The sequence below is a fragment of the Miscanthus floridulus genome, chromosome 9 (genome assembly GCF_019320115.1).
Source record: "Miscanthus floridulus cultivar M001 chromosome 9, ASM1932011v1, whole genome shotgun sequence".
Classification (NCBI taxonomy): Eukaryota; Viridiplantae; Streptophyta; class Magnoliopsida; order Poales; family Poaceae; genus Miscanthus; species Miscanthus floridulus.
The window spans coordinates 125441441-125461485 of record NC_089588.1 but is presented as its reverse complement, the minus strand read 5'-3'; the positions used below and the strand labels follow the sequence as shown (position 1 = coordinate 125461485).

The 20045-nt window shown below is 46.1% G+C and overlaps 1 protein-coding gene, 1 long non-coding RNA gene and 1 pseudogene across 3 annotated transcripts; all 3 read left to right on the top strand.

Annotated features, from left to right (window-relative positions):
* Positions 1-3769: 3769 nt before the first annotated feature.
* LOC136482877 (tyrosine decarboxylase 1-like) lies at positions 3770-5790 on the top strand (annotated as a pseudogene).
* A 4010-nt stretch (positions 5791-9800) lies between these two features.
* On the top strand, positions 9801-13684 carry LOC136482876 (uncharacterized). Of its 2 annotated transcripts, none has more exons than XR_010765230.1 (5): positions 9801-10119; positions 11303-12131; positions 12204-12489; positions 12566-13083; positions 13191-13684. It is a non-coding gene; the product is annotated as an uncharacterized lncRNA (long non-coding RNA). The 2 variants fall into 2 exon arrangements; XR_010765229.1 differs by having other exon boundaries at positions 12566-13063; positions 13191-13682.
* A 4368-nt stretch (positions 13685-18052) lies between these two features.
* On the top strand, positions 18053-18571 carry LOC136480846 (glycine-rich cell wall structural protein 1.0-like). Its single transcript, XM_066478283.1, has one exon. The coding sequence runs from the start codon at positions 18053-18055 to the stop codon at positions 18569-18571; it is 519 nt and encodes a 172-aa protein (XP_066334380.1).
* Positions 18572-20045: the final 1474 nt, after the last annotated feature.

Genomic DNA, 20045 nt, shown 5'->3' with positions numbered 1-20045 from the left:
CACTGCCACATCGTGCATCACGATGGAGATAGTGGCGTCGTGGTTGAAGCTCTTGAAGTTTTCCCATGCTTCCTTGCACCCGTTGATGATGGTGTCCGGATGGGGTGGCCTGTCGTCGGGCTGAGGAGCCACCTCCTCATCGATACACTCGAGCACAGGCTTGACTCTAGCCACCACAACATCAAGTTTCCCCCTCTGAGTTCTGGCCTCTAACTCCATCATGTCGAGCTGTGCCTTGGTCCTTCAACAGTATTCTGCAGACACCAAGGGGATTCATCAGACAAAGCAATCATATCAGCAACAACTCCGACCATGAACTACTCACCTTTCAGCTCCTCGGCTAGTTTCTCTGCTCGTCCAGATGCCTTCTCCTTCTCCTCCTAGAGTTGACCGATGGCTTGACATAGCTGGCCGAGCTCCACATCTTTCTCTACAAATGTGACGATCGTCAGCAACATCAAGACTGTTCGGCAATGCAGAACAACTTCACCGATCTGCAGTACCTTTCTTCTGCTCAGAGACGCTTCTCAGCTGCTCGGAGTTGCGCTCCAGCTGCTCGGAGAAACGCCTCAGCTGCTCGAAGATGGTCATCAGCTGTTTGGATAAGGTGACCTTTTGGTACTCCAGGTCCCTCGTGTTTGATTTGGCAAGATCCCTTTCGTGCTGGGCCCTCTAGACGTTTTTCTCCATCATTTTCATCGTCTCCTTCAGCTTTGCGTTCTCCTCGGCGAGGGTCTCCATCCTTTTGATCAGCTGCTGCCATTGTATGACAGTTCACACTATGCCCTGAAAAAAGCACCAAGATTATAAAGAACCCTTGTGGGGGGTACGACCCCAGATACCCATGGCAGACTACCATGGGATGGAGAAACCGAAAAGGACCGCGCCGCTTATGTCAACATTAACGCCAACTATGCGTAGCGCCGAGCAAATGAGGCTGCCCTTGTGCTAGCCGAGGCTGCTCGCAACGAACAGCTCAACTCACAAGGAAGGCCACACCCACTCCAACACAACCATGATGATGAATTCGTCCATGTCGACGGCCACGCTGTCTACAAGACTCCAAGCACCAACTTGGTCGTGGCTGCCAATGAGCTCGCCTAGCTTGAGCAAACACTAGAAGTCACCAAGGTCGCTGCAATGCTCAAAGCAGCGCACTACCAGGTCAATGAGATCCACCAGGATCAGAGACCTTCCTACTCGACAAGCTCGATTCGCCGATCTATCATGCCAAGATCTAATCACCGCCCCAGTAGAAGTTGTTTCACCGACTAGCATCCTGATGATGGACAACCCCAATAGGGGAGAGCTAGGGGGCACCGCGTCGACTACCCTCGCCAACACAATGAAGAAGTCGACGGAGACGTTCGAGCGCACCTCAACAACCTCCAGGACGCGCGACGTCAAATCGACGGACACCGATTCTCTCGCCATGAAGAAGAAGTACGCCAGCGCCAAGAGTACGAGCAAGAGTTCGGTGACCCTTTTTATTTTACTACCACATCATCAATGTAGATTTCAACAATCTTGCCGATCAACTTATGAAAAATATAGTTCATTGCCCTCTGATAAGTTGCACCATCATTTTTCAAACCAAAAGTCATCACAACCCATTCAAATAAGCTGATTGCGCTAGGGTACCTAAAAGCTGTTTTTGCTATGTCTTCCTCAGCTACAAAAATTTGATTATATCCTGTATTGTCGTCCATAAAATTAATAACCTTATGTCCGGTTGCTGCATCTATCAACATATCGGCTATTGGCATCGGATAACCATCCATGGATGTAGCCTTGTTCAGATCTCTGAAATCGATGCAAACTCTTAACTTCCTATTTTTCTTATACACGGGAACAACACTCGATATCCACTCTGCATAACGGCATGGTCGGATAAATTTTGCTTCTAGTAATTTTTCAGTCTCCTTTCTGATATCATCAAGAACATTTGGGTTAAATCTCCTCGGAGCTTGTTTAAATGGCCGATATTTAGGTTTGATTGGCAACCGATGTTCAACAATTGATGATCTAAACCAGGCATCTCATTATATTTCCAAGCAAAATAATCTTTAAATTCCTTTATAAATCTATCAACTCTCGCTTATACTTAGGATCCAACTTAGCGAACAGGACCCGTCGGTAGAAACTAATAATCTTTTAAGCCGAACAAACCCAAACGAAATGGACGATTGCTGCCATCTTTTGACAACATTCGCCTGAAGCATCGGATCAGGGAAACTGTTGATTAATTTAAATTCTCATGTAATCAAAACGACAAGGTCAATTATCGCGAACTAAGCGTAGGTTACTTGTGGTGGAACCTATCCACCGAGTTCGAGCCCCATAATCAGCATGGGTACTCCTATTTTCAGCTAATATTCTTTTAGTGATGGACGTCGTGCCCATTGAGTGAAAAAATTCGTACCCACTGAGTGGAAAATTTTATCTCACTCACCGTTGCTGATGCCAATAAGGAAAGAGACGGAGGAAAACAAAGAAGAGAGATTGGATTAGCAAATGGCTGAATGTAGCAAAAGCACGTACTATTCTGCCTTTCCAGATGACTGATCGACCTGGTCGTAATATAACTATATAGCATCGAGAAGCTAAGACACGCACAGACTATTCTGCGTCCAGGCCCGTCGCCCCGCGGCCCGGTTGCTAGCTTGCAATCAATGTTGCGTTGCCTAGCCACCTCCCCGCCGGTGCGCGCGGCAAGCTTGCCCCGGCGCGACGAGCCCTGCCCCGGCGCGCGGCCCGCCTCCACCTCGACCACGCCATCCTCCTCACCTCCGCCATCTCCCTCCTCTGCACGGGATTGAGCGCGGGTGTGTTGCCCTGCTCCGGGCGGCAGCCCCTGCCCCGGTGCTGCGGCCCGCCTCCACCTCGGTGTGGCAGCCCACCACCACCTCCGCGCGTTGCCCTACTCCGGTGCGGCGAGGAGGAGGCGGGGGTGCGCGGATCTGGGCCCCGCCGCCTCTCACCCTGGCCGGCGAGGCGAGCTGGCCCCAGAGTGGCCGCCCCGCCCTGGCATGCCGAGCCCGCCCCCGCGTGGCGTCCTGCCTCCCTGCCACTGCGAGCCTCCCCGGCGCGACAGTCTCCTCCACCTCAGCGCGATAGGCCGCCTCCCATTTGGGGCTGGCTGCTCGGGACCTCTGTTGGAGAGGTCTAAGTTATGGGTACCTAACTCTTTTACTGTGCGTTACCTAAACTGTGAAATGGGTCTCATGTTTGGGTTCGGCCGTTGGAGTCAGTCTAAGTAGCGCGCGGTGGGGAGGGAGTGGGGCCAAAATTGTCTGTCCCCCAAGGTTAGATGTGTCAGTCGGTCAGTCCCCCTAGGTTGGATGTTTCAACCAGCAAAAAAAAATGCATTATTAGGTCTTCCACATCATGGCGAGGCAGTGTCTGGAACAATTGGGACCCACAATCTTCTCTCTGCTCGTGGCTCATACTGTGTAATTGAAGGCCTAGGTCCCTTGCAAAAGAAAAGGACAATAGTTTGGTCGGTTTGAAGCTATGAAAACTATCTACTAGGGATTTGCACCCCGAGTCCACATAAACAACTGCCACCGCCTTGTTCCCCTCCTCTCTCCTAACCGGTGATCCCCTATGGACAGAGGTGCGGGGACCCAACCCCTTAGTAGATTTAGGTTTGGTTGATCCTTGTTCATCTACTTGCTCCTTCATGGTCTACGTGGCTTAATAATGCTAGGGTCTTTATATATGAACAAAAATGAAGCCAAGCTTCCAAAGCAAATCACAGCATTAGTCATCCGGTGCTTCTGTGAACCGCTAGTTTCCTTTTCATTTCGTGTACTTCCATGGGTAGCCTTCCACTGGACGACGCCCTTTTCTCCCTAAACCCGGATACATTCGCCGAGGAATCGACCGCCGTGGTCGACTTCCTCGCCCGCTACTACCGCGGCATCGAGCGGTACCCGGTCTTGGCCCCCGACGCCAAGCCAGGGTCCATCCGCAAGGTTTAATTTCCCCGACGCAGCGCCCGAGACGGGCGAGTCCATGGACCGAATCCTTGACGACGTGCAGCGGGACGTCCTCCCGGGGCTGACGCACTGGCAGAGCCCCAGCTTCTTTGCCTACTTCCAAGCGAACGCGAGCGGCGCGGGGTTCGCCGGCAAGATGCTGTCGGCCGGCCTCAACGTCGTGCCATTCATGTGGAAGGCGTCGGCCGTGGCCACCGAGCTGGAGCAGGTCGTGGTGGACTGGATGGCCGGGCTCCTCGGACTGCCGGAGCTATTCTGCTTCGCGGGAGGTGGCGGCGGCGTGCTGCACGGGAGCACGTGCGAGGCCGTGGTGTGCACCCTTGCCGCTGCCATCCTTAGGATGGTCGTATAGGCCTCCGACCAGACCCACGCCACCTTCCAGAAGGGTGCCAGGATCGTCGGCATCCCTCCGGCGAACTTCCGTGTCCTGCACACGACGGCGGAGTCCGGGTACGGCCTGAGTGCGGACACTGTCCGAGCAGCGGTCGAGGAGGACGTCGCCCGTGGACTGGTTCCTCTGTACCTGTGCGCTACCGTCGGCACGACTGGTCTCGGCGCCATTGACCCAGTCCGTGTCGGCACGACTGGTCTCGGCGCCGTTGACCCAGTCCGTGTCGGCACGAAGTCCGCGAGCTCGGTCAGGTGGCGCGCTGTTATGGTACGTCCACTCATGCATGTAAGGCGTGCACTGGTCGTACTGATGCATGTACTCACTCGATGCCTAAAAAAGAGTCGCTATATGAATTGTGCTGGTGAAACTTTCTCAAATTTGACTAGGTTTATAAAAAATACGTGTAATATTTATATTTCTAAATAAAATTATTATGAAACTATATTTAACAATCTACCTAATGACACTAATTATGTACCATAAATATTAATATTTTGTTAAATATATTTGGTCAAAGTTAACGAGAATGACTCTTTTTTAGGGACAGAGGGAGTATGGACTAATATGGACCACAGCGCAAGTGTAGAAACGATTTCATAGATACTCAGTAACTGTCACCTGACAAGAGACATGATTCTTATAACTATATATATTTCCAACAAATAACAGGAATGTGGCTGCACATCGACGCCGCATACGCCGGCAGCGCGGCGATTTGCCCAGAGTTCAGGTGTCACCTCGATGGCGCCGAGCTCGCGGACTCGGTGAGCATGAACCCACACAAGTGGTTCCTCACCAACATGGACTGCTGCTGCCTCTGGGTGGCAGACCCGACCGCCCTCACCAGCGCACTGTCCACTGACCCAGAGTACCTCAAGAACGTCGGCAGCAGCGGTGATGTGTCAACCATCGACTACAAGGACTGGCAGATCGCACTGTCACGACGCTTCCGCGCCATCAAGGTCTGGGTGGTGCTGCGGCGCTATGGAGCGGCGGCCATGCGCAACTACATCCGGAGGCATGTTCGGATGGCGGAGTGGTTCGAGCTCGCAGTGGTGGCGGACGAGCGCTTCGAAGTCGTGGTGCCGAGGAACTTCTCGCTGGTGTGCTTCCGTCTCCGCCCGCGGCTCGGGATCGATGATGACGCGGTGGATGGTCTGAACCGCCAGCTTTTTGCTGCTGTGAATGCGAGCGGGCGGGCGTTCATGACGCACTTCGTCATGGACGACAAGTTCGTCATCCGGCTCGCCGTTGGCGGGGTCATGACCGAGATGCGCCATGTCCGGGACGTGTGGGAGCTTCTCAAGGAGAAGGCTAATGAATTGGTCGGGGCTCATGAGGGGTAGTGCATGCATGTAGAGCATGCAACGCACTACTTCCGACGTTTTTGTCTTTTTATTTAATAGAATATTTTCACTATATATCTTGACATTATGCAAATCATAATTTATAGTGTCATTTGAGTAAAGTCAAAACATGTAGTAACATGGAATAGAGGGAGTACTATATATTAATCAGTCTGGAACCTATAAAAAATTCCGGACCACAACATTTTGTTGTATTCTGTGGAAAAAAAACTTGCGAGATGATACAGCGCCGTGGTAATATTAGCTCCACCTAAATATGGTTGTAGAGCATCTTCAACATCCCTTTTAAAATTTACTGTTTAAACCATAATTTATAGTGTCATTTGAGTAAAAGTCGCTTTCTATATCTTTATATCCTCCATCAATTTTTCTATATGTGTGCGTACTCTAGAGAGTTATTTTCGCTCTCAATCTTTGGCTAGCGAGAAATTTAGAATAGAGGATGTCTATATATTTGGAGATCCAAAGAGTCTGTTGGAGACTATTGTTTCATCAAAATCTTTATTTCTATAAATTAAGAAGAATATAAAGAGTCTCTCGGAGTTACTTTTAAACCAAACAATCATTAGGCCTTTTTAGTGGGCTTGTGTTTTGTTTCATTTGTGTCACAATGTACTTCTTTTGTTTATATAAGTATAGTACCCCTATATCAAAAAATGGAAATATGGCCTCCTAATAAGTCTAACACAAGTTTGACTCAATTAATAAAAAAAGTATAAACATTTGTGTCTTTAAATAGGTTATTACAAAAATAAATTTCATCATTAATCTAGTGATATTTATCGTGTCTCACAAATATTGACTAACAAAAAAAAGATTCTAGAAGACAAGGCTCTTGATTTTTAGACACGGGCTAACTGAGAGTCCACTTTCTAAAATGTCAGGCCATCATAAGAAACCGTGTCTCCATCCCTCGTCTCTGTAAATTAACTAAAATGTCTAGCAGTCATAAGAGACTGTGGTCCCATTTATGGAGACACCCTCATCTCTATAACCTCTGACATTCATCATAGTATCTCCTTAGAATATCATGTTTACATTCATATAGGCTGATCAACTGATTAATAACTAACCGTGAATCTCCAAATACTTCAATTGACTCGGCCTACTTCATGAAGAAGTTGAAGTCCCTTAAGAATAGCTTCATATTCTGCTTGATTGTTGGTAGCCATTGGTTTAATTGGAAAAGCAAACTCAAAACTTGCACCTCGAGGTGAAACAATAACAATACCAATGCCACCACCTTACTTGCATGATGATCCATCAAAGAACAATGTCCAAGGTATCAGTTCAACATAGCCAATATTTGGTTTATGATGCTCAGTAATAAAATCGGCTATTACTTGCCCCTTGACTGTTTTAGCCGATTCGTACCTCAAGTCAAATTCTGATAATGTAAGAATCCACTTTCCCATTCTCCCATTTAATATTGGCATTGATAACATGTGCTTGATCACATCAGCCTTAGATACAACTGTACACTCAGCCGATAACAAGTAATGTCGTAGCTTATTGCAAGAGAAATATAAGCATAAGCATAACTTTTCAATAAGAGAATATGTTGTTTCTTGATCAAAAGCCTTCTATTTAAATAGAAAACAACTCGTTCTTTTCCCTCAAACTCTTGTATTAAGGCCGATCATTTGTTTGGCTATCGACCGACACGTACAACTTAAAAGACTTACCTTGCTGAGGAGGGATCGGCACAGGTGGACACTTCATATACTCTTTTATCTCCTCGAACGCCTTTTGTTGTATGTTTCCCTATTTAAATTCTTGATCATTTTTTAACTTCAACAAAGGAGAAAATGGCAGAACTCTTTCTGATAAATTTGAAATAAACCTTCTGATAAAATTAATCTTACCAAGCAAAGATTGTAACTCTATTTTAGTAGTCGGGGGTATTGCATCATCAATTGATTTCATACTTTTTTTGACCAATTTCAATTCCTCTCTCGTGGACCATAAAACCCAAACATTGTCCAGCTGATACTCCAAACGTACACTTATTAGGATTCATCTTTAAACCATATTTTTTATGCACTCCAAAGTCTCCCGCAAATCAGCTAGATGTTCTTTGTACCCTTTTTATTTTACTACCACATCATCAATGTAGATTTCAACAATCCTGCCGATCAACTTATGAAAAATATAGTTCATTGCCCTCTGATAAGTTGCACCAGCATTTTTCAAACCAAAAGTCATCACAACCCATTCAAATAAGCTGATTGCGCCAGGGTACCTAATAAAAGTTGTTTTTGCTATGTCTTCCTCAGCTACAAAAATTTGATTATATCCTGCATTGTCGTTCATAAAACTAATAACCTTATGTCCGGTTGCTGCATCTATCAACATATCGGCTATTGGCATCGGATAACCATCCATGGGTGTAGCCTTGTTCAGATCTCTGAAATCGATGCAAACTCTTAACTTCCTATTTTTCTTATACACGGGAACAACACTCGATATCCACTCTGCATAATGGCACGGTCGGATAAATTTTGCTTCTAGTAATTTTTCAGTCTCCTTTCTGATATCATCAAGAACATTTGGGTTAAATCTCCTTGGAGCTTGTTTAAATGGCCAATATTTAGGTTTGATTGGCAACCAATGTTCAACAATTGATTGATCTAAACCAGGCATTTCATTATATTTCCAAGCAAAATAATCTTTAAATTCCTTTAATAAATCTATCAACTCTCGCTTATACTCAGGATCCAACTTAGCAAACAGGGCCCGTCGGTAGAAACTAATAATCTTTTAAGCCGAATAAACCCAAACGAACAGGGCGATTGCTGCGACCTTTTGACAACATTCGCCTGAAGCATCGGATCAGGGAAACTGTTGATTAATTTAAATTCTCATGTAATCAAAACGACAAGGTCAATTATCGCGAACTGAGCGTAGGTTACTTGTGGTGGAACCTATCCACCGAGTTCGAGCCCCATACTCAGCATGGGTACTCCTATTTTCAGCTAATATTCTTTTAGTGATGGACGTCGTGCCCATTGAGTGAAAAAAATCGTACCCACTGAGTGGAAAATTTTATCTCACTCACCGTTGCTGATGCCAATAAGGAAAGAGATGGAGGAAAACAAAGAAGAGAGATTGGATTAGCAAATGGTTGATTGTAGCAAAAGCACATACTATTCTGCCTTTCCAGATGACTGATCGACCTGGTCGTAACTATATAGCCATCAAGAAACTAAGACACGCACAGACTATTCTGCGTCCAGGCCCGTCGCCCCCGGCTCGGTTGCTAGCTTGCAATCAATGTTGCGTTGCCTAGCCAGCTCACGATTAAGCAAGAGATGGAGAGGGGAAACTCACACACCACTTGATTGTAGCGCGTTGGCCGGCTGCACTGAGTACTGTTGACTCAGCAAACAAGTGAAAAACCTAGTATTAGCTTATTTCCCGCGACTTCATTAATTTCGACTACATCATCACCTGTTCAGGTATGGAGTGTAGTCAACCACGAAATTTCCGCTGCAGGAGGGACTCATCACACCTAACTAATTAGCCCACGAAAGCTTTCCAGATGATACTAGCTAGGTTTCCAGAATAGTCAACCACGAAATGACCAGCCAAGAAATTTCTATAGTAGTATACTATTCTGCCTTTCCAGATGACTGATCGACCTGGTCCGTCGTCCCCCGGCCCGGTTGCTAGCTTCCAATTAATATTGCATTGTAGCGATCGAGAAACTAAGACAGGCACAAACTATTCTGCGTCCAGGCCCGTCGCCCCGCGGACCAGTTGAATATTGCGTTGCGTTGGTTGGCTGCACTGAGTACAGTTGACTCAGCAAACAAGTGAAAAACCTAGTATTAGCTTGTTTCCCGCGACTTCATTAATTTCGACTACATCATCACCGGTTCAAGTATGGAGTCAACCACGAAATTCCCGCTGCAGGAGGGACTCATCACACCTATACACTAATAACTAACCCACGAAAGCTAGATAGGTAATAACGACCAGCCAAGAAATTTCTGCCGCGCGCATTTTCTCCGCTATATACGTACTACCTCCATTTATAAATATATATATGACGTTTAGGACAAGTTATTTAGTTCAAAAATAAACTAATTTGGTTGTCCTAAACGTCATATATTTGCGAATGGAGGGAGTCTAGATGCCATGGTCTCTGATGAAACTACTTAGACCAACCAAACCGTCTCGCACACGTTCTTCTTGTACTAGTACCGTCTATATATATGCATGTCGAGAAGCTAGGCTCGTCCAAGGTTGCAAGTAAATCGATCACCATCCCTAAAGCTCTTTAACTCGGGCAATACATACACAAAATCTAGGTCGTTTCGATCAGCCTCCCCAGGGACTATGAGCGGCAATGAAGAAGGTAAGCTAGCTAAACACCGCGCTTATAATTACATGCATACATTCCGTTCCCCTAGCGCCTATGGCGTGCTCTAGCTACATCTCTGTGTGCCTGTGGTTGGATGGCTGCTTTACTTGGTTGATTGAGGGAAGACGAGTAGAAGAGGAAGACGATTCATTAATTGTATATATGCGTGGGTTATATTTTTTGTTTTGATGAGCCAGCAGGCAAACGGGGATACGATGCATAGGGCCGGGAAGAAGGGATTATTAGGAGGCCGGAATTTATTTCCCGCCCAAACTGCTTGTTCATCTCCCTGTCACGTATTGTCTGATTCATTTGTAAAGGTAGGGTTGCTCACACTCTACCTCAATTTTGTAAAGGCAGAGTTGCTCGTAATAATTGTAGGCTGATGAGATGAGCCGGCAGGGACAAACGGTGCGTGAACGTACCATCATCATCAGCAGTGATACGATCGATATGATGGAGAGCGATTATATTATATTGTTATTAGAACGTCAGTCGGTCTTCCCGAAAATCGGAGACAAAAACCCTACTCACCTCGCCACGATCGATATATGCATCGTCTTGTTCACTGTCCTACGTTGTAAAACTTTGAACTACCTCTTCTTTTAATTTAATACTAATATGTGTAGCTCTACTGTGTACTCCCTCGGTCCGGCAAAGGAAGTCATTCTAGCATTTGAAATTCGTCCCACAAAAGAAAGTCATTCTAGGAGAAGTGGGCCCGGTATTAAATCATGCCTCTATTGGACTTTGCGTGCATGCGCGTGGGGATTTGCCAACTGCACACAACATTGGTTGAGAGCTAGCTTGCATGCATGCATGCACACACAAAACTAAGAGTTTCCTTGCACTCCGTAATTGTCTGGCTCCTGAACACTAATCTGTCTTAAAAATGTTAGAATGACTTCCTTTGCTGGAAGGAGGGAGTATTTGAGAGAGAGAAAATTAAAACTAATGATCTGTTCAGGATGACACCCAAGCCGCCGTGACTCATGATGACCATGTTTCTGAATCATGAGCGCCCACCAAATTAATTGCATGGTTTCCATCGTATTGATTCGTCAGCTTTATTATCAACTAATCATGCATGCTGAAACTTCGCCATAATAATACAAGTGCGAGTCGTTGTGTTTTTTTTCCCCTAAAACAATCAATAATTTGTTTATTTTGTTATCAGGTGGTTCTTCTTCCACTACCAATAATGGCAACGAAGTTATGAAAAAGGACAAGAAGGGAAAGGAGGAGACGATGGAGAGTAAGAATACAGAAAAGACCCATCAAAACTCGCCTGACAATGACAACAAGGGTAAAAAGAAGACGACTAGCACCGTCGATAAGTGGAAGCAAAACGCAAAGATAAAAAAATAAGACGATTGGTGTGTATCTGGTTTTGTTCTTAAAACCGGGTGCTACATTAAGACTATGTGTTGTAACATTATTATTTGTGAAACCTGGACTTCATGTCATGTATTGTTTAGGCTATGTGTTGTAACATTATTATTTGTGAAACCTGGACTTCATGTCATGTATCGTTAAGGCTATGTGTTGTAACATTATTATTTGTGAAACCTGGACTTCATGTCATGTATCGTTAAGGCTATGTGTTGTAACATTTTTATTTGTGAAACCTGGACTTCATGTAATGTATCGTTAAGGCTACGTGTTGTAACATTATTACTTGTGGAACCTGGACTTCATGTCATGTATCGTTAAGGCTATGTGTTGTAACATTATTATTATTGTACCGTGAGGACAACGTGTTGATTCTTACTTATTATGTTTGTTCCATTTATACCCTTCTTTCTGATTTATTTTGTAATCATTCTGTAACACTAACCATTGTATAACACTAACCATTTCAGGTATGGCGCACCCACAGCTAGAGCTTATTGACCCCGTGATCGATGCGACGCATCGATCACAATTGGACAACGGTCAATTGCCTCCCCATTAGGTCTCTGTACACCTGAGCACTTGTGGAGGCTCGACGAACGATGGATTCCGAGGTATTTTCTCAATTACATTGCATGGTTTATTCATATGTCAGTTGTGTTTGATGAATTCTGTATTGTTTGTAGGTTGAGGGCTGCTGGTCTACTTCCAATAGCTCGTTTGGTGGAGGCCACAGGGGACCGGCACACTAGGTTTCCAATGGACCGCGCTCTAGTCTCTGCTCTAGTCGATCATTGGAGGCCGGAGACTCACATGTTCCACCTCCTTGTCGGTGAGATGACGCCTACCCTTCAGGACGTGTCCATGCTTCTCGGATTGCGTATTGTTGGGGCCCGGTGTACGCTGGCGGTGTGGAGGCCGGATGGAGGCAACACATCCTTCACCGTTTCCAGGGTGTTCTACCACCAGCAGGTACATATGTTTGCCTAACATTGTTTTGCATTGCTCGTTCGTTTGCAACAATACTAATAAAGCGCCCAATTTTTAGGGGATGACGAGCAACCCCAGTAGGAGTTCAGTGACGCCCATGGGCCAACCAAGGCATGGATTGAGTAGTTCTGGCCCGAGCTCCTGGACGAGGACTCAGAGGAGTGGCGAGTCACCTGACACTTGGAGGCCTACATTCTTTGGTTGTTTGGCTGGGTCATGTTTACTAGCTCTCATGGAGATAGCATGGACAAGCACCTCGTTCGCTTTGCTCAGGAGATAGCAGAGGCTCCACCAGACGAGATTCCTTAGTACAGTTGGGGTTCGGCTGTTCTGACCTACAGAGCTTTGTGCGACTCTTGCTCACCGAAGAGGAAGGTCAGTACCTTTGTTGGGTGTCCTGCTGCTGATGTTTTGGTTGTTTGAGAGGTTCGACATCGGTCGACCGCAGTTGTCCTCTTACGAGCCGTACGAGTACAACTTCTACACTTTGGACGAGTTTGGAGTGCCCGATCCTATGGACGGGCCGACGATGGGCTCTATTTGGTGCCGGCGACAGGTATGCACGTCATGTACTAAGTACGGAAATGTTTTTAATTGTTTCGTAACCGGCGGTTCTTCCGATGTGCTTATAGCGCGGTGAGTCTTGTTATTACTGAGTTGCTTTCCCTCAATTTGCCTCACAGATAACTAACGACATTCTGAGTCTATCCTTGACGAGGGAAACTGCCGCTACACGAGGTGGGTCGATCCCCCCCTAACCGAGCCAATGCAAGAATACATCTCATACCTCAAGGGCAAGATCTTCGATCTGGAGATGAAGGTGGACGCCCTTCAGGACTCCCTGGACAATGCAAATACTTGGGTGTGTAGCATCGTAGGGGATCCGATCTGTCCAGATATGTGGTGCAAGTGCCCATACCCCCACAACAAGGATCAGTCTCCATCTCCACCATCCTCTGGTGGTGCTGCCTACAGCGAGGCTGGGCCTTCTCAGTTCTACCAAAGCCAATTCTACTTGATAGTAGACTTGGCGTTTTACACCTGGCGATTCACATTCCCCTAAGGCATGGTAGGTTTAGAAATGGCACATGCTAGGGTAGTCATGGTGCCTCGCATGCCACTGCAATTTGTACTACTTCATGTGAAATGGTGTGCGCAAAATTGCGTGATGTATCGTAGGAGTAGGCACGCAACATAGCGCATGAATATAACTGTTATTTCGTTGTAATGCCAGGATGTACCTTTATTTACACTTTCGAGATCAATGTCAGTTTCATTTTCTACCGGAAAGGCAACCTACGTTTCGTCAAACGACTATCAAGAAATTTATTCACAATTTCTAATTCCATGGATCGACAACTTAAAAATTAAATTTAATGACCAATACTCTCATAGATTTTTTGGAATATATTCTCAATGATTATTGTCGGGAGAAAATTACTAGGCCCTTGTCGTCTGTGGAATTGGCGACAGCATCTTGTCGCCATTTCAACAGCCGACAGGCTCCTATCGCCATTTCAACAGCTGACAGCCCCTTGTCGCCATTTCAGGTGCCGACGCCCACCGTCGCCATCTCAAATGCCGACAGGTCACTTGTCACCATTTCAAATGGCGACAGGTTGGTGGGGCCTGCTTGTGTACGTCGTCGGCCAACACTGTGGTTGCCACATCAGCCTGTCGCCATTTGAGATGGCGACATGTGTCTTGTCACCATTTCAAGTGACGACAGACCGCTAGTTTTGCAATTTTTTTAACGTCATTAATTTCTTTAATTTTCCATTAAAATACTACTCCCTCCGTTCCAAATGATAAGTCGCTTTGACTTTTGTGTTTCATCCATTTGGCTACATAATATTATATCTAGATGCATAGCAAAATGGATGTATCAAAAAAGACAAAGCGACTTATAATTTGGAACCGAGGGAGTATTATTTAAAAAAAATGCAACAATAGATCAGGTCCTGCCACTGCCACATCTGAACACGATACACACGATGCGCGTTGCCTGGGTTCATCGTCGTGAGCGCTTCCTTGGCTTCTGTTCATCTCGCTGGGCCCTCTGCGTCTTTTTTTTTTGACCCACTACACCGGTACTTCCTTCTTTTTTTCATCACCATTACCGTAGTCCATACAAACTACTTTGCTCAAATTTGATCCACTACACGAGGTACGCCGGTACTTCCTTCTTTTTCATGTTTGTTAGTGGCCTGGTCTTTGTTGCTTGGCTGTTATTGATTGTGTTCGATCCGTTGCCAGCACCTGACATATTGCTGCGATCTTTTGACAACGTTCGCCTGAAGCATCGGATCAGGGAAACTGTTAATTAATTTAAATTCTCATGTAATCAAAACGACAAGGTTAATTATCGCGAACTGAGCGTAGGTTCTAACTCAATGGAAAAACTCCACATCTCTATCCGGTGGCAACCCAGTTAGATCTTCACGGAAGACATCCGGAAACTCATAGACCACAGGAATAGAGACAAGATCAGGAGAAGTGTCAACATGAGAAGCAACTGGTAAGGCTGAATCTGAGGGCATTAGAAGATACATCCTATCCTTGGAAGAAGGAAGTCGTAACTCAACAACTCTCTGCTTAAGATCTAAGACTACCCCATATACTCGCAACCAGTTCATGCCTAGAATTGCATCTATGCCTTGCCCAGGCAGCATCGTGAACTGAAGGCGGTAAGTGTGAGTGGCTAGCACTAATCCAACTTTGTCCGTCCGAGTATTAACGCACAACTGCGCACCGGGAGTATTGATTCTATAGGCAATAGGTATAACCATAAGAGATATATTGTGCCTCTATGCAAACCCCATGCTCATGAATGAATGTGATGCACCAGAATCAAACAACACATATGCTGGGTGGGAATCAATGGTGAACATACCAGCCATCACCTGTTCATTTTGCAAGATCTCCTCAGCCTTAGTGAAGTTAACTTGCCCAGAGCGGCTTACGGGCACCTTCTTCTTGATAATCATCCGCTTGACCATATGGGAGTTGGCTGAAGGCTGGAAAGGCTGCATAGGCTAGTTTTGTGGACACTCCCGAGCATAGTGGTCTTCCTTGCCACACTTGAAACAAGCACCTAACTTGTTCCCCTGCCCCTAATGAGGCGGAACCTGCTATCCCTGGGGCTGCTATTGCACCTACTGAGTAGGTGCACGGTACTGAGTGGGAGGTGCCTGGTAGTTCTACTGAGGCTGACGGAACGACCGCCCACCCAAAGACTGATAGGGCACCCGCCTAACAACTTGCACCTTCTAAGCCTGGGGTGACTGGAAGACCCAGTAATCACCCGCTTGTGCTTCCACTCAGCCTGAGAGTCACGCTAAAGTCCCTCTATGGCAATAGCAGCATTCATCATAGCACCAAAAGTATGGTTGTTCCCTATGTATAGCTCCTTCTACAGACTGCAAGAGAGGCCACGATAGACACGGTCCCTCTTCTTCTCATCAGTATCAACGTGGGTCCTAGCATACTGTGACAGATGGTTGAACTCATTCACGTAATCCTTCACAGACATGCTCCGTTGCTTCAGGTTTCATTCAAATAATACACAAATCAGTAGTTCATCGTGAATAGAGTCAACACTTATGTCAAAAATAGAATCAGTCTGATCTATCAGCACATATATCATATATACAGATATGATATCCGGTCATCTACATGTTCAATATGAATACTACAATGAATTCACAAATATGGATATCGAAAAAGAAACCAAACTATTTTTTCTTGTTCAACCAATATGGCGGACTGGGCACTGGGCGGCGTTGGTAGCGTGAGGGCGCAGGCCGCAGGGGCATCATGGTGTCAGGGGCTGAGGGGTGCCGCCGCTGGGATCGATTCCGTGGAAGGAGGCGTCATGGTCGCGTCCTCGCGTGAGGCTCTCAAGGTTAGGGGAGGCAGCGGGGAAGGAGAAAGAAACTGCTTCACCTTTCACTCCATCTCTACCTGTTAAGCAAAGATATATTTTTAGTCAACAAAAAAACACTAGTATTGTAAGAAGTTTGCCTTTTTATTGAGCATAGTGGGGCAAATCAGAAAATACATGGGACAAAAGAAAAGGAGATGTTGGTGATGGTGCCTAGGGGAAGAAGTCTGATGATGGCCATGGCAACTGAGAGCATCCCAGCAACTGGAATGGGCAGAGTTTGTATGTAGATCAGGACACGTGGGGAAATGCCAGGGGCAAAAAGAAGGCAGATGGTAATTGCCAATGGGAGGAGCAGCCAAGCACTTACAAACGGAAGAAGACAAATGTTGATCATGATTCCTCCTATAACAATGTGATGCCACCATTAGGCAATGCTTGGAATGCTGGAGATGGAATTGGAAGACCAAATGCCAAGTCTAATGCAGGATCCAGTTGGTGTGAGAAAGATAAGATGGAGTCTGATGAGCATATGAAAGTCCCAAAAGAATCAGACACATGGAATACAGGGAAATCAAATGAAAGTCCATGGGATAACACTGGTGTACTACATGATTCCTAGGTTAACAGTGCAACTCGCAATAACAACGCTCAGGATGGTTCATGGGACAAAGTAGTAGCTATAAAAGGATCCTGATTCATAGCAAGATTCATGGAGTAATGTGACAATCCAGAAGAATGATGCACATAATGATTCATGGAGTAACTTGGCAGCTAACTTTGCTTGACCATTTTGCTTAGTGCAATTACATTGACAGCCACTGCTTGCTAATACCACGAAAGGAACAGAGTGAGCATATTTACTGGTTTAGAGAAATTAGCAAACGTGTGGACACAAACTGAAAGCAGCATTCATCCAATGAACTACCTTTCAGTGATTCCAAGGGAGAACTTTGTTCCAACTATCCAGCTAGAAATACAGGTGCAGTGAGATTAGCATACTATTTCAATGTAAATAGAAGAAAATAAATATCATAGAGCTCCAGTCTAGACACGTGTTCAAGAAACACAAATATGAAATTTATGCACTGGCTCCATAGGTATGCCATGATCAAACTACCATAATCCTTTTAGTTATGCAGTTAGGCTGCTTGGACACCATAATGTACATGATGACTCTTATTTTGGATCAAAGTCAATGGTGAAATGCTGTTAAAAAATAACATAGCACAACATATCTAGAATCAGGTTAACAAAAAATGAATTGAATTAAAACCAATACAACACCAGTACAGCATAGGCATTTCCTTTCCCACCAAGATAAAATAATATTGAATAAGGGGCGACCGCCGGGGTACAAGAAGGGGGAGGGGAGGGGCGCCGGCGGGGGAGAAGAAGGGGCGGGGTGGGCTGCCGGCACCACGACACCACGCCGCCGGCCACCACCACTACCACCGCAGCCACCGGCCGGATCCGGCAGAGGGAGGGCCGGATCTGGCTAGGTGAAGAAGGGGGAGGGGAGGGGCGCCCGCCGAGGAAGAAGAAGGGGGTGGGGAGGGGCGCTGGCGGGGGAGAAGAAGGGGGAGATGAAGGGGGAGGGGCGTCGGCCGCGCCACCGCGCCGAGGGCCTCCCGCCGTCGTCCATGGCACGTCCACGCCGCCATGCCGCCGGGAAAGGAGGGGGCGCCGGATCCGGGGAGAGGGCGTCGGATCCGGCGAGGGGGTGGCAGACCCGGCGAGAGGGGTTGGGGCGCCGGGGAAGGAGGGCGCCGCCGGGGAAGGAGGGCCTCCGGGGAAAGGAGGGGCGTTGGATCCACGCCGCTACGCCACCGGGAAAGGAGGGGGCGCTGGATCCGGGGAGAGGGCGTCGGATCCGGCGAGGGGGGCGGCGGATCCGACGAGGGGTGCCGCCGGGGAAGGAGGGGGCCGCCGGTGAAAGAAGGGGCCGCCGTGGAAGGAGGGGGCGCCGGCGAAAGGAGGGGCGGCGGATCCGGCGAGGGGGCCGCTGGGGAAGGAGGGGCCGCCGGGGAAAGGAGGAGCGGCCGGGAGAGGAGGAGAGGGAGGCAGCGCCGGCGGGGGGAGGGGCGCTGGGGGTGGGGAGGAGTGGGGGCTCTGGGGGCTGGGAGGAGAGGGGAAGAGGGGGCGCTGGCGGGTGTTTGGGGGCGGCGGCTGGCGGGTTAGGGTTAGGTATTTATTTTATTAATAACATTTTTGTGTGCGTGCATATATTTTTGTGTGCGTTTTTTAAGAACCGACGGAATAAATTGCATTTTTTTTGTGAGTGCTTATTTTTCCGTGTGTCTATTGTCATGCACAGAAATATCATACAATTATCCTGTGGGTTTTCGTATTTTTCTGTTGGGATATTTTGGAACCAACAGAATAATCGTAATTTTTCTGTGTGTGCCAAAAAATGCACAGAAAAATTCGTCACCCACAGAAGTATTCGAGTTTCCAGTAGTGTAGGATGCCATCTTATTATACCAACATTTTGTAATCTTATATTAAATATTTTGGCTACTAAATGAATTCAATGTAAAAAAGTTTAAACAACAAAGTTTTAAATCTTGTAAAGCGCTACAACATTGGTATAGGATGGGTCTCCATCAGAGATTGTTTGAAAAACACAAAAAATTTGAATCTTAAAATATGTGAACTTATAACAAAGATTTGAGATACTAAGAAACTTCAAATAAAAAGCTTATCAATAGCAAACATGTAGATCATTTCGTGCACTACAACTTTGGCATTAACTATATGAACATTCAAGGTCATTTAAGAATTTCAAATTTTGAATTTCAAAATCTTTGAACTTTGGACTCATGTTTGGGACTGTAAATGATTCGAAATAAAAAAAACTTTACAACTACAGAGTTGCAGATTCTGTTAAGAGCTACAACTTCGGTATAGACCGTCTCAACATCCGAGGTTTGAAAACTTTAAATTTCAAAATCTATAAACATAAAACAATGTTTTGGAACTCCAAACCTTCTCAACTACATAGTTGTAGATTTGGTATAATGTTTATGTTCATCCGAGTGTTTATGAACAAGCCATTGCTTACTTTTGGTTAAAAACATTTTTAGAAACGGGCATCTTAGGACGTCTGCCTCTGAAATTGGTTTCTAGAGATGGATGCTTAGAATGTCTTTCTCTGTTATTATCGATTTTGATAGGTTGTCATGTCTATGAAAATCGATTTATAGAGATGGGCATCCTAAGACAACCACCTATGTTAATCGATGATTAATAGAGGCGGCCACCTTAGGACGTCTGTATCTATAAATGATTCTCAGGGGTGACATTTTCCTAGACGCCACCTGGCCGTGGTGTCTTGATGTGTCCGCCTCCATTAATTAGCTGTCTCCTAAAATTGTTTTTGCAGTAGTATATATCGTTGCTTATTTCAGTGAAGCACCTTCCAAAATATTTTTTCCATAATGGCCAACATCTTTTTTTTAAAAAAATTTCAACAAAGATATGTTGTTTAAAAGGTTTATCAGATATATAGATATCTAGTATTTCCAAAATATCAAGTATTAATATTGGCTGTGGGAGATGCAACGTAGGACAAAGCGTGCACGACTACTTAGTACTACCGACGTGGAAGGGACGACGCACGCACGTACGGAAAGTGACATACTCTATATAACTT